Here is a 13,813-nt window from a genome sequence, read left to right as displayed (position 1 = left end):
TCATTAGCTTTAATGTTTCTGTTTTTCTTTGAGTTCGCTAGCGCTACAATCTCCAGAAGAACGATGTGTCTTTGGAACGAAGTCGAAAACGATTGAAAATGGCGGACATAACTGGAGTCTTCTCTTCGTCTCGTCTTCGTCCGACCGACATTAAAGTGCTTTCACTTCTGTTCACTGAGTATCCCTTTTCGCTTCCTTGACATGCATGACACACATTTTTGATAGGTTTCATGTTTTATCAGCGTTTACTGTGCGTGGAAACTCATGAAAAATGCGATGAGACGAGAATACTTTCGTTCCCATTTCTTGCTCGACCTTCACAAGGCCCGGCTACCTGGCTAGTAAATTCTGCAATCGTGACGACGTTCACGAAATCTAGCGCATTGGCATGTACGTGTGGGTGAAGTTTTCGGCCCTTAAATAATAGTCAACCCGAAGAAACTGACAAAATCTGTAGAAATAAAAACAGCCAGACAGGAACCTTGTAAGTTTCTGGGTTTTTCTTGCTACCGTTTGCAAAGTTGTTTAAGCGGGTGAAACTTACATTTTCTTCATAACGTTCGTGTCGCAGTAAACACAAAAACGTAGAACAATCGACGTTTAAACTTTGCAAACCAAATGTTTAAGCTTAATTTATAAGCTTACAAAAAAACAACACAGACATAATTTGCAAACGTGATGGCGAAAAAGCTAAAAGTTTGGCTGAATAATAAACTTAACAAACGTTTACGCTGCACTGTTGTAATAAAATTCTTCCGTATTTTCATAACTGAGTTAGTATTAACTTTCTTTGTTTTTAAGTGCCCAAACTACTTTGAATTTCTAAAGTGTGGTAAGCGAAGTCCCCATTTTAAAATTCTGGAAATTCCTGGGGGGAGGGGGGGTCATCAAAGACCCCCTGGAACGGAAAATCCTGGGGGGTGGGGGGGTGCAAATCAAAGTGTCTTCCGTGGTGGGGGTATGGATATTTTCTGGAACCACACATTGTGAAGAAACTAAAATAATAGGAACTAGGTACTGGTCAGCACTGGCGGTTTCGAGTTCTCCATGGTTTTGAGCACTGGGTTACCTTCAGGAATCAAAAGACTCTCACACCCTAGCCAGCGCTGCAAAAACTCACATGCACAAAAACAATTCCGCTAGCTACGCAAGTTACTCAGACCCTTTCTTCCAGGCCACACTGCTCTTCAAAGATGTACTGTGTTGTTTGTCAGAGGACACATTAGCCTGTATGTGTACTGCTAAGCGGTATACTCAGAAATTTCAGAAGGGGGTGGGGGGATAGGGCATTGGGACACTTGCCAGTGTTACATTTACTGAGAAATTCTTTAAAAGTGATGCAAAATTTCACAGAGAAAGGGACCACCCCTTGAACTGTCCATGCTGTTATAGACTTGTCCGCAGGAAAATAAGTAGTGTTTGCTTCATTTTTGATTGAGTGAGTTGGTTTCTCTGGAGTACAACTAACTCTAGTCTACTACACAGCCGTTCTTTCTGTGGTCACGCAACGCTCTTTACTGAGGATGAGCGTTGCGTGACAACACAAAGATGGGCTACTTGGAGGACTAAAGCTAACTCCAGCTGTCTAATATTCCAACTTTAAAGCTAGTGCTATCTGTCAAATTAATGTTTGTGTGATGGTCTATCGTATTAGATTCAAGCCGGTATTTTTAAAACAGGCCTAGTTAGTTTTAAATGAAAGCCTTGCTCTGAAACTATGAGCTACAGTAGCTGCAGTTAAAATGGGTTTCCACTAAATAAACATTAAATCTATCCCAGAGAAAGTCGTGTCACTTACGTTGACGTAGTCCTTTGTCTTTCCTGGCCGTTTTTCTAAATGTGCCTCTTGCTGAAAAGCCTGGACAACGCTTCGTTGATTCAAACTTTTCCGCCAACTTCAGTTCATTTTTAAGGTCTAGGTAACCGAGCATTCTTTTCGTTTTCAGGCGCGGGCGCTAAGCGTCCTCAGCAGGTGAATTGAGAACAGCCTTTTCAAAAACCGAAAGACAAACTAAAAAAACTAAGGAAAAAAATGGTGGCGGAAAACGGTCAGGAAAAACAAGAGATAAGTCAAATAAATTTGACTTCGGTGGTTCTTTGATTACGGAACACAAAGTGGACTTTAGCAAAAGTGTGTGAGTCTAAAATTGATTTGAAAACTGAAACAAATGCTCTTTTGTGTCAACACAAGTTGACAAGAAACCCATGCACTGAACGAACCGCCGTCATCAAAAAGTAGCTAAAGTCACTTACGAAGGTAAGGAATTCCATAGACTTCGGCTTTCAAGCAGCCCTTGAATCTAACAAGAGAAGGAGTTTCATAAGCCACAGGAAAAATTCTCACATATCTACCAACTTTTCTTTCTTTAGCCACGCTGTAGGCTTTATCATCAAATGATGTACTTCCGTAGAATTCTGGCTGTTGACAAAACGTATCAAGCAGAAATGAGAATTATTAATATTATTTTAAGAATGAGAGGGAAGGAGGCAAGTCCTTGCAACAACGATGTCAAGTAAGAGCATGTTCCCATGTTTGTCTCCACTTCCGGGATTCGAACCCGGCCTATTGGGGTAGAAGGCGATTGCCCTTTCAAGAGGCCCTGTTAGGGTTAAATTGCGACAAATGACATGGCCTTAAAACAGCGACATAAGACATGAAATGGCGACAAACTGACATGAAGATGGGTTGGAGCTGAAACAGTGACGAAGTCAACCACAAATTCGACAATAGTAAAATCAGTATCGACAGCGATATAGCCTCCTCTTCGATACGCGAAACTACCACTTTTGTAGAGTAAGAGTAGTCCTTCTTTTTACTCCCTCCCCGCCGCGTCTCGCCTTCCTTGCGTGGGGTGACTTTCACGCGCGCTCGCGTTTCGTTCGCTCTCTATCCCTGAGGAAAAATGGGGACTACTCGTAGTCTACCACTTTAGAAATTGAGACAAGGGACATAAGTACACCCCCCCCCCGTCCCTAAGAGAGCCTATTACTAGGGGAACTTAAGCAACTACGACGACGACCTGAACGGCAACTTCAAAAAAACAATAGGTTTAATGATTAAAACATCAGCTCTGCACGTGCATCACGCTGTTTAGTACATTTCTTTGACATCCGCTCTGCGACGACTACGACGTGAAACCTCCTAATTTGACGTTTTATGAGGGACGTGGACAAACGACGACGAATTCTCCTTTCTCTTTTTTAACCTGGATAAAGTCCTTAAGAATTCAACTCCAGGAAAAGTCGCCTGCATTTGACATTTTGAGCGGGTCCAAATAGACGCGATTAAGTTTAAAAGAACGCAAATTCATTTTTTTAGCGACGTTTTTACTGCCGTCGTCGTCTTCTTTGCTTTAGCTCCCTACTAATGCACCACATCTGCCCCATCCCCTCCCCAAAGAAGTAAATTTATGTTGGGAGCTATCTAATCGTGCTCAATCGTAGAAAAGTTACTAAACGTCTGTGATATAAACGGTCAAGTCCAAAAAAGCAAAAAAAGAAAACACATACAAAAAAACTCTGAAGGGCGTCTAACCATAGCACTTTATGTGGATATTAATCTCGATTAATATAAATCTAGATTGAGCGAACGACCTAAGTTGGAAGATGGCAACCGCATACTTCCAGGAAAGGTGTAGTTACCGCAATGGCAGTACTGAACTCCCATCTACTCCGTTAACAAGACAAGTATAATCTCAGTTTAGTCAGGTTATGGGCTCTGGTTTAGAATATTTTGTTATACAAGCAGCTTAAAGTTTACTTTGTCGACCCACCCACAAGGCAAGCGTGATTTTTGCAATTTATGTGTCGTTCTTAGTTTCTATGGGCCAGCTAAAGGTAATTTTTATGTATGTTAGGTTATAACAATCAATATTAGTATGTGCAGCCGCATGAATGAAATAAACTGCACTGAATCCAATGGTGTTGCCAGTCTGTTCTAGGGGTTCAGTAAATATGATTGAACAGTAAGTCGTTAGTTATACTAAGCCAGCTTACCTTGACATAATTCCATGAATCCCAGAAGTCGATTTCAGGCGATACCTGCACTCTGTACCTTGTCACGTAAAGCCCTTTATTATTAAGCTCGCAGCCTTTCACCTCAAACCCGCAAATAAGAAAAAGCTTTCCCAAGTCGAATTGAAGATATGGGTGTAAATCTCTTCCGTCTGGTATCCACCCATCAGGATTCTTGTCTAGCTTTCCATGATGAGTCTCATAAGATTTGTGTACACTGGAAGACGTTACGCTTGAGTCAGGAAGGTCTCGAACAAGTTTATAACCACAGTCTGGAAATATAAGAAAAACTACAAACGTACACCACAAGTGCATGGTCCAAGCCCGAAATATGACCATAGCTAGCGCATAGGCCTTGCTTAACTTTCCAAATATGCCAGGATTTTTAGGGAGGAATAACAATGTTTCTTTTAAGCCTACAACTGTGAAAGGATTAAATTAAGAATCGGCTTATCTCATTAAAGATGTGTGTTTTTCCAGTTTATTTTTATTTTTTTTTCTTGTTTCAACATCATTAGCACTCACTACCATACCCCCAAAAAAGCAAAAATCGCCTGAGATAAAAAAATTAGCTAAAACAGATGCATCAAATTTTGGATTGTACCGCTCGCATTCCCTGGCTTTTCCATTCATACTCTGATGTTTCATTCTTTTCTTTTTTCTAATTCTCACAAATACAAAGATTCTCAACGGAAAAAAAAGGGAAAAAGCAAGACTTACATTCAGCCTTAGCTTGGTTCACTGTGATATGCATGAAAACAAGGAACAGAAAGGTGTTAATGCAATATCCATGCTTCATGTTTGGTCGAACGATGATCCCGAGCCTTATCGAGCGTATTGTCCAGTCATAATTAAATGATTTAACACGGCGCGCGCACCCTTAGATGATTATGAACACGACAAGAACAAAATACAAGCTAATTTTCTTTTCTAATTTTCCTTCAAGGACTGAGGTTGTGTCTACACTATAATAAGCGTTTCACATGACGTCACGGCGGCCATATTGGTGTTCCCAAACAATGAAACGGCGGCTATGTTGGTGTCCCAAACTAATCCTGTGGGAGTTGAACTCTTTTCTTATGTAAAAACGTTCGTTAATTTGTTTCAAAAAATTTGCATAGACGCTGACCAAGTGAGTAAAAACCAGGGCGGATAAAGGTAGGGCGGTGAAACGAGCGCGTCCGAGCAAAAAGGTGTGATGCAGTGGACTGGGACTCTGCTTAGAAATGTCGCTTGTTTTCGACTTCGGTCAGGGCTTGCGATGTGGTTTGTACATGAAACACTGCCGCTGTCGCTGAATTATGGCAGCTTGATTTGTTTTCTTGCACTTCTTCCTCGTTCCTTTTTGCTGGTACGCTGTCTCCGAGAGGCAAATGTTGCTATTTTTTTAGGGAGGGCTAGTTGAATTGGAGTAGACAAACATCTCTTTCAAAGGGTTTCTTTTATTACTTCCATGACTCTACTACTGAATTATATTTTCGTTCTGCTACTCGCCAATGTCGATGTTATTCCAAAACAAAAACAGCTAAGTACTGTCTAAACACGAAGGAAAATCTCATCCATGTCATCCATGGCAAAACTGAAAGACAGCAGATCGTGTTTCATAACTAGATGACGTGTATTTTATTGAATGCGTGCAGCTCGTGCAAGGTGAAATTATGCTAATTTCAATCACCATCATCCTTCTTTTTAATTTTGAAAAAAAACATCTCATACGTCTTTCTGTTTCTTCGAAACTTAAAATTAGTTTCCCCTCAGTTTTTACTGTTTACATTGTTTTGTTTTAGAGAGAAAAACGGAGAAAAAACCTTACAACTAACCTCAATAAATTTTGTTTACATGAGGTTGCCGGATTTGCAACGCATTGCGCGAATCGCCATAGCGCGTTGCACCCGAGAAGCAAAGTTTGAAGAAGTACAACGCCACTATATCAATATATATCAATCTAATTTTTTGTTATGTTATATAAAATTTATCCCCCTTTAACATATGTAAAAATTGAGGTTAAGAAGTGTTAAGCTTTTGCAAACGAAACGGCGAAAGACGATTAGGTGATATTTAGTGGAAGGAGGAGGTATTCAACACTTTCAAATTAAACTCAAATTTTGGCATTATACGACCAACAAGTTTAACTTATAGACGTACAGACACAAACATATGAAACTGTTTATTGATAATATTATGAAACGAATTTATCTATTTAACATTGTAGCCTGAAATTACAGAAAGAAAATAGGATTTCCGGTTCGCAAAAAGGGAAATTTCGCCGGCCTTCAAGCGCACCGGAAGCGCGGAAAGAGCGCTCGTGCCAGTCCTACTCCGCATCACACATTAAATGAAGAGCGGAGCGCTCGTTTCACCGCCCAACCTTTATCCGCCCTGGTAAAAACGCTCTATATCAGATAGCTCTCAATCTCGTCCCCAGTGTCTTCTCGTTTTCCAATATGGCGGCAGGAGAGAGGATCTTCTCTCCTGCCGCCGCCATATTAAAAAACGAGAAGACCCCGAGGACGACGTTGGATGGCTCTTTCGTCGACAAGAAAACCATATCGGCTAGGGCTTCTGTTCACACATAACAACAGTGATTTCGTAGCGGTTTCTGTAACGGAGGGAAGTTTGCTTTGCGCCGCTCTTGCTCAATGCACTAAAAATTTTGAGGTTAAATCCTTAATTCTAAGGTACTCTAAAAATATACTGAATCGTCAATAAAACGTCAAAGAAGCTTTTTAAAAATAGACTTTATTAACTGTTTAGCATGGTACCTATAATTATGTCTAGATTCCTGGACTGAATTTCAGACGATGACTTTGAGTCGTTTTTACTCCCTCAGTAACGTCTGCTGAGGGAGTAAAAACAACTAGAAGCAATAGTCTGAAATTCCGGCTTCTATATATTCCTGGAATTAATTTAATTATTTAAATAATCTCACTTTATCATAATGTGGCATTTGGCAATCGTACGGTTTTTTTTAAAAAAAACATTTTTGTTTGATACATCTAAAATTTATATGTGATTTTAGGGATCTGAATTTGATAATAATTTAAATAACATTATGAAACATTAGGCAGTATTTTGTCCTTGGTTTCCTTTAAAAACTTTTATCACAAAAAATATAAAAATTTGAATTGTAATTACATGAATTTTTGCAAAGAAGAAGTCTAAGAAATGATCCGAGATATTTTCATCTAAGACGTAAGACAAATTATACACTGATTATACTACTTTGATCACGAATCTCCATTCTAAACAATGTGTTAATTCTACAATGGAGGACAAAAGAAGTTGGAACTGTGTCAAAAAGCCTTTCCAAGTAATTGTTACATAAGACTCTTCTCCTAACGACAATTTTTTGTTCGGCTTTGGGTTCATCCAGTCGTCCCCCCCACCCCCCACCCCCCATCCCCATAAGCAATGTTGTGGCCAAAAAGTACTCATTTACACCCATTTTGCTCCAAAATCAACTTTGTTTGGATTGGAAGGGGAGGGGTCGCTAGTTTTATTAATATCACTGGAAAGGTCCCAACACTTTTGACCCCCATTGTAGCCTGCGAAAAATCTTTCTCATTCCCAGGCCCCCCAGAGATCTTGCTCGCAGGCTAGTTAATTCCGCCTATTCGTTCAAAACTATATTATAGTTCACCAAAATAGAATTCATCACAGCTTCTTCATTTACACAGGCTCTTTTTTTATCAGAGAAAAACTATTACCTGAAGTTTCAGAAAACTGGTTTGGAAATCTTTAAGGTAACAGGAATTAGGTTATCTAGCTGTACAATCAACTCTCTACAAGATGTCGTAGCACTAAGTTTGGACCTGCATCACGTGCTCGTCTTTAGGAGGTGCCCGCCTCATACAAAGTCAAACAACAGAAAGACTAAAGAAAGGCAGGGATCAGTTCTAGATGATCGTCTTAGAGAGGTGTACGTATTATAGAAATGCCTGGTAAGAAAGAGTTGAGTGGAAGCAGATTTCCATTTAATTTCCCAAATAATTTAATCATTCCTTTGTTTAACATCGCTTCGCTGTGATTGGCTGAATAAATCAGCATTACATTCTCGACCAATCAGAAAACCAAAATCAACTACGACTTGCTCTTACCCGTTTTTCCACGATTAACCACGTCTACACACATTTATTCGACCTGATTGGTTACTAGTATTTTGAATTCATACAGTACTGTGATTGACCGAAGTAATAAGCCTTACCACCTTTGCATGCAGGTAAGGACTGATGAATGAAAGCAACGTCGTATAGTCTCTCTAAAAGAAGACAGCCGATGAAGGAAGAAAATGAAGACAAAATCAGTATTGACCGAGACAGGCGGAGGGTCTAAAATACAAGTCACTTTTCCACAGGTCAGAGTACAGGTCACCATGAAACGAATAAATGAATAGCATTAAAAGCGTCTCCTAGCCCTAATCTCTTCACAAAATGCTCCATTAGATCGAGGGGAATCTTTGCGGTTTGGTAATTTATCGATGGAGCAGTGATCTGTACTCTTGACCTGTGGAATGAGGTGACCTGTATTTTAGACCCGGCCTTCCCAGAATCAGAGATTAAAGAAATCTCGACTGCTGTATCCTTACATAGGTAACTTTCGTTAGCTGTTTGTCACCTAAGAGAGAAAAGTATTTTTCGTTTTTGATCAGTCCTTATCTGCATACCAAAATGACAATGAAAACGGGCTACATCTCCGTTTCTCTTTCCCCTTCTAGAGCTCAATGATATGAACAGCGGCTTTCTTCTTAGGATCTCTATCCTTGATGCAGAGCAATACAAATGGAATACATGCGCCCACAAACACCACAGCACCAGCCATCTGAAACGCATGCGTGTATGAGTTCAAAGAGTCAGCCACAAGACCTGAAATTGAAAGATAAGGTGTAATAGTGAGCGCATTCCTTATTAACACACATATCACCAGTTAGTGCTGACCACGCACTTGGAAGTTGGATTCTAATGACGTCATTTAAGGAAGGAAAAGAAGCGAAACTTAACGTTTTACTGCAAATTTTCAATTGATTTTAAATTGTCACAGGTTAAACTGAGCTCCAAACTTCTGTACTTGTTAAGAAGGCAGCAAACTGGGGAATTCTCGTGACGACTGCTGCTCAGGAAACTTTATCTTCCTGCTAGCCCTGAAGGTTGTAAATAGAACTTCCGGCAAAAATTTAGCCAATGGACATAACAAGCTGCAGACTCTGGGTATAAATATCGACGTTTCTTTGCGTAAGACTGACTGAGCTCAGAGTTCACGTATGCACGTGTTGCATTGCGCTTCGTTTAAGTATTGTTTTAATCAATGAATACCATCTTCAATTCACTCGGTAACACTGCTATGGGTTTTGCCACCCAGTGGGGGAGGGGAGGGGGAGTGCACTGCTTTTGCCCTTCCAAGGGGCTTACCAAGCTACTTCAAGATACTTGAGACCTTAAGCAACGACGTTTTCGAGCGACGCACGTCAACCGGAAGTGAGCCTTTTTCTTTTTTTTATATGCTTTGACGCTACCAAATGTGTCCTGCTAAGTATCTTAGCTTCCTCTGGGTGTGGTTGTGGAGCAAAGGTAAAAATATTGAGAGAAATCTCGTCCTTTCTAATCATTCATGACTTGCCTCTGTCTGACAGTCAGTAAAGTAGATCTAATCCCACGAAGGTACGATTTCCACCGATGTTCAAAGATATTTTCTCCTCGACTGATACCTTATTCCCTTTGACTTGTATTATATTTTTTGCCTGATATTTTCACAGATTGACGAAGACAGTGCAAAGTGTCAAAAGTGTCGAGAGAATGAACAAGAATGCGTAACCATTGTGGAAAATATGGCATCCAGTGCCGGTAGGTCAACCAGGCAGAGGAGATCTTACCCCGGGTGACTATTACTAGCCAAGAGAGAATGAGGTATTCTCTCTAGTCTTTACGCTTACTCAGACTGAATTGCCAGAAGATGTGGGAAAAATTGCTGCCCAGTAATGCAAAACGACCACTTCCGGTTAATGTGCGTCGTTTAGAAACGTCCTCGCTAAAACAATGGGCCATTTCAGAGTACCAAAAAACTCGCATTTTCAAAACGAGGGCATAACCTTTCTTGCGAAAATGAGTTTTATTTGCATAAGAATAAAAACTCATTCTCACACTAAAAGCTGCATACTTAGCCTCGCTTTAAAACTGAGGCTTTGGGCAACTCGGAATGGCCTCTTGCAATACCTGCTACTGGAGGTCCGCTGGCCGTAAATAACGAGGTCACCTGCATCTCCCAGCCTAGCGCTGCAGGAGTCTTTTCTGGGCTGACACAATTAAGGATGAGCACGTTAAGGGCTGTTATAAAGGCGCCATCACAGAACCCGTAGATCACAATGTAAATAACCATGTCCATGTATGATGTTGCCATGGATATGACCAAGGTCCCAGTTCCCACGACTACCTCGGCCAATTGATACACATAAAAGTTGTTCACCTTTTCGATGTCACAAAGCCGGCCAGATACTACTCTTCCGAGGCAGGACGCCAGGCCATAATAGATGAACAACCGAGAAGCTGCATCTGCAGTGATACCAATATCTTCGCAGTATCTTACCTAGAGGAAAGCATCAGTGGATATTTGACTTAAGAAAAGGGCAACAGAGAGGGTTGACGACTTTTGTGCTGCCCCAGAGAAAACCAGTTTTCATTCAGCCTGGGGCCAGGCTCCTGAAAGAATGCCTAAAGACGGTTGAGCGCAGAAAAAAAAAAAAAAACAAAGCAAAAATCAGGCGAACCGCCGCCCTTTCTCGGCCTTCCACACTCCCACGCTTGACTCTCTGTGCTCGCTGATGTTTCTAATGTACGCTCATAGCCCTGTTATTCGCCCAAAGTATTTCCCCTATATAACGACCATGGTCAGAAAGAGTGCGGACTTAAGAGGGAGAGAAAACAAAGACATGTCTTGAGCAGTGGCGGATCCAGACATTCAGATAAGGGTGGGGCCCGGTCATCCAGACTCTGAGATAAAGGGGGGGGGGGGGGGGGGGGGCCGGTCTTAAACAAAAATTTTTTGGCCCTTCGGGCCTCAGTTTGGTCTAACAATAAAGGGCGGGCGGGTCCCCCGGGTCCCTTCCCTAGATCCGCCACTGTTGAGGCATAGTATTCACTTTCTCGATATCCCTTTCATATAATATTCTGTGAGAACGGTTTTAATTTGCATCTCAGTGTAATTTCACATCAAAATGGGACGTTTAGCCACAAACGTAATTTGTGAAGGGCAACTTCTTGACGCAGTATGCCAGAGAAATGAAGAATTTTGACCACGTAGCCTCAGGTTAAGCCGTAAACAAGCTCTGAATACGTGATCAAACGCCAGTTTGTTGTTATTTAAAAAAACTTTAGCGTCCAAAATTTATAACCTTCGTGATAACAAAAAAATCATGTGAAATACATTAGACAACCATATACACCAGCCTGGAAAAAGACACATAATGAAATGTTTTCCGAAGTTGCGGAAACTCCCTCTAATGAGTAACTGTTGTGTTTTCACTGCGAGGGTTCTTTTCAGGGTCTTTGCAATAAGTCATTAGGTGATCCCAACATACTCAACACCAAAAAGCTTCCACCTGGCACTGGACAGAACACAGTCCGTTAAAAAAACCAACAGGAGAATTAGTGCAGCATGATTAGCACAACAACTTTCATCGCCTCAACTGATCATTAAATGCTACTTACCAAATGAATTTGGGGTGCGTAATGGCCGAACATAATGAAAGATGCCGATATGCAAATAACCAAAAACTTTGGTTCTTTCCACATCGATACATCAATGTGACAGCAGCCTTTCTCGTTCCGCTCGACTTTCACTTCCTTTGCCTCTTTGTCTTCACTCTCTATATTAGGACTGTAAGTCAATCCAAAAGCAAACAGTACCGGCACCACGCCGCACAATATTCGGTATGTGGTGCGCCAACCTAACTCGTCGATCATTTTCTGCAACAGAGGGCTCCATATAAGGACTCCTCCGCCTTGCCCCAACATAACGATCCCAAGTGCCAAGGACCGCCTCACTTTGAAGTACTTGCTGATGATAACGAGGCTCGCGGAAAACACAAAGCCAGTTCCCACGCCAAACAAAATACTGTAGGTTAGATACAAATGCAGGATGTTTTGAGCCAGGGAGGAGAGGCCAAGGCTTAACGTACAGAGAAATCCTCCCAGTAGGGTGGTGAAGCGACAGCCAAACCGCTTAACCAGGGCTCCAGACAGGTGACCGGAGAAAAAGATCAGGGCAATGGCAAGCGAGCCAACCCAAGCTACAAAATAAAAAAAAGCAGTCAAAATGGATATTTAAGTGACCGTGTACTTAGACTGTTCCATGCTTGTCTGTGAGCAGGCTCTAGCCTGCGTAGCTGGCGCCGGTTATTTTCTTAAAAGCCGCGCGGGGTTTCTTGCTTCCCTTTAAAAACCAACCCGCGCCTGCTACACAGGCTAGCAGGCTCAGATTGTGTGAGTTCGGCCATTCCTCGCGCGATGGCAGCATCTGATTTCGCCCGATGTATTAGGGAGCTTAAGCAGCAACGTTTTTGAGCGACGTACGTCGACCGGAAGTGAGCTTTTTTCTTTTTTTTAACATGTCTTGACGCCACCAAATTTGTATGGCTAAGTGTCTTTACTCTTATAGAGACGACTTGCCCTAAAACTTTGTTCCAAATCACAGCTCAAGTGTGCAAAAAGTCCACTTCCGGTTGATGTGCGTCGCTCAAAAACGTCGCTGCTTAAACTTTCTAGTAATGCGAAAAACGCGTGGGGACTGGGGAGGGATTTTTTTCCTTAGGACCGCCGCATTTCCCGTGTTTCCCTGGTCGCGCGCGTCATATTTCGCTTGGCTTGTGTGTTTTTTTCGCGTCGTCCATACGTACACTATATGAGAGCCTGGTAAAGGCTACAGTGTTTTTTTTTAATGTAATGCGAAGGGTCAAGAAGAATCGTAACCTAAATAATTAGTTGTCAAGTTGTATTCTTGTGGCTTCTAACAAACTAATCTAAGCTGATATTTACTCTTCTCTCCACAATTTCGATTGCAATAGTAAGCTGGAAAAAATGAGCAAAAAAGAAAAAGAACTTAGACCATAGGGCTCTAATCCTCATCATTTACCTATTTCTGTCTGTTATTTTCAACTTTATAAAGGGTTTCCTGTAACCTATTTTTTTAATTAGACACTGCTATGAAATTTAAAAAAATAATATGTCCCAGGGCCAGCTCACATGATCATGACTCAACATATATTTTGCATGCACAACTTTTTCTGAACACTAAGCACATGTGATTTAGGAATTAAGGGTGGAGGAATCGATAAATGGAAGAAATTTACTCTTCTCTTTAATTTTGATCACAAGCGGTAAGCATGAACAAAAGTCTAAACCAAAGCGAATCTAACACCCCACACCCCCCTCCCCCCGCTCTCACCCAGAGGAGGGGTAAGGAGGTCCCTGGGAGTAACATAATCTCCTGGGTCAGAAGGTCAGTTTCAATAAATTCATACCTGTCTTCTGTCTCGATTCCTGAAAATAGTCCATGAATACAGGAAAGAAGATCCCAAAACTAAACACAATCCCCATGGCTGCAAACCATGACATTGTAGCTGATAAGCAAACGAGCCAAGACCATTTCCCATCCTGAATGTGTGAAGACGCCATGAGGTATTATAAAGGTAAACGTCTTACTGACATGCACGAACCAAGCCAGTCCGTCTTGATCTCTTCTTCAACGTTTTTGTTACTTTTCCAACCCTCCAGCAATAATCAACGACTGCTCGAGTCACTAAAACTCCAAT

General features: G+C 41.4%; 1 protein-coding gene across 1 annotated transcript; it reads right to left on the bottom strand.

Moving 5' to 3' along the window:
- Window positions 1–8,598: 8,598 nt before the first annotated feature.
- Window positions 8,599–13,806, bottom strand: LOC140934628 (monocarboxylate transporter 10-like). The gene is made up of 4 exons (XM_073384224.1): window positions 13,523–13,806; window positions 11,712–12,292; window positions 10,221–10,590; window positions 8,599–8,876 (listed from the first exon to the last, which is right to left on the bottom strand). Exons 1-4 carry the CDS (start codon window positions 13,674–13,676, stop codon window positions 8,725–8,727), a joined length of 1,257 nt encoding a protein of 418 aa, XP_073240325.1. The 5' UTR covers window positions 13,677–13,806; the 3' UTR covers window positions 8,599–8,724.
- Between the last annotated feature and the right edge of the window lie 7 nt (window positions 13,807–13,813).

This window comes from Porites lutea, chromosome 1 (assembly GCF_958299795.1).
Source record: "Porites lutea chromosome 1, jaPorLute2.1, whole genome shotgun sequence".
Taxonomy (NCBI): Eukaryota; Metazoa; Cnidaria; class Anthozoa; order Scleractinia; family Poritidae; genus Porites; species Porites lutea.
This window is presented reverse-complemented; position numbering and strand designations above follow the sequence as displayed.

Bases quoted from the DNA above. Each gene is read 5' to 3' on its own strand.
- LOC140934628 (XM_073384224.1), bottom strand. From the start codon at position 13,676: ATGGCGTCTTCACACATTCAGGATGGGAAATGGTCTTGGCTCGTTTGC. The intron at 12,293-13,522 runs GTATGAATTTAT...TTTATTTTGTAG, and splicing joins GGAATCGAGACAGAAGACAG to CTTGGGTTGGCTCGCTTGCC. The intron at 8,877-10,220 runs GTATTGCAAGAG...TTTCAATTTCAG, and splicing joins CAGCGGACCTCCAGTAGCAG to GTCTTGTGGCTGACTCTTTG.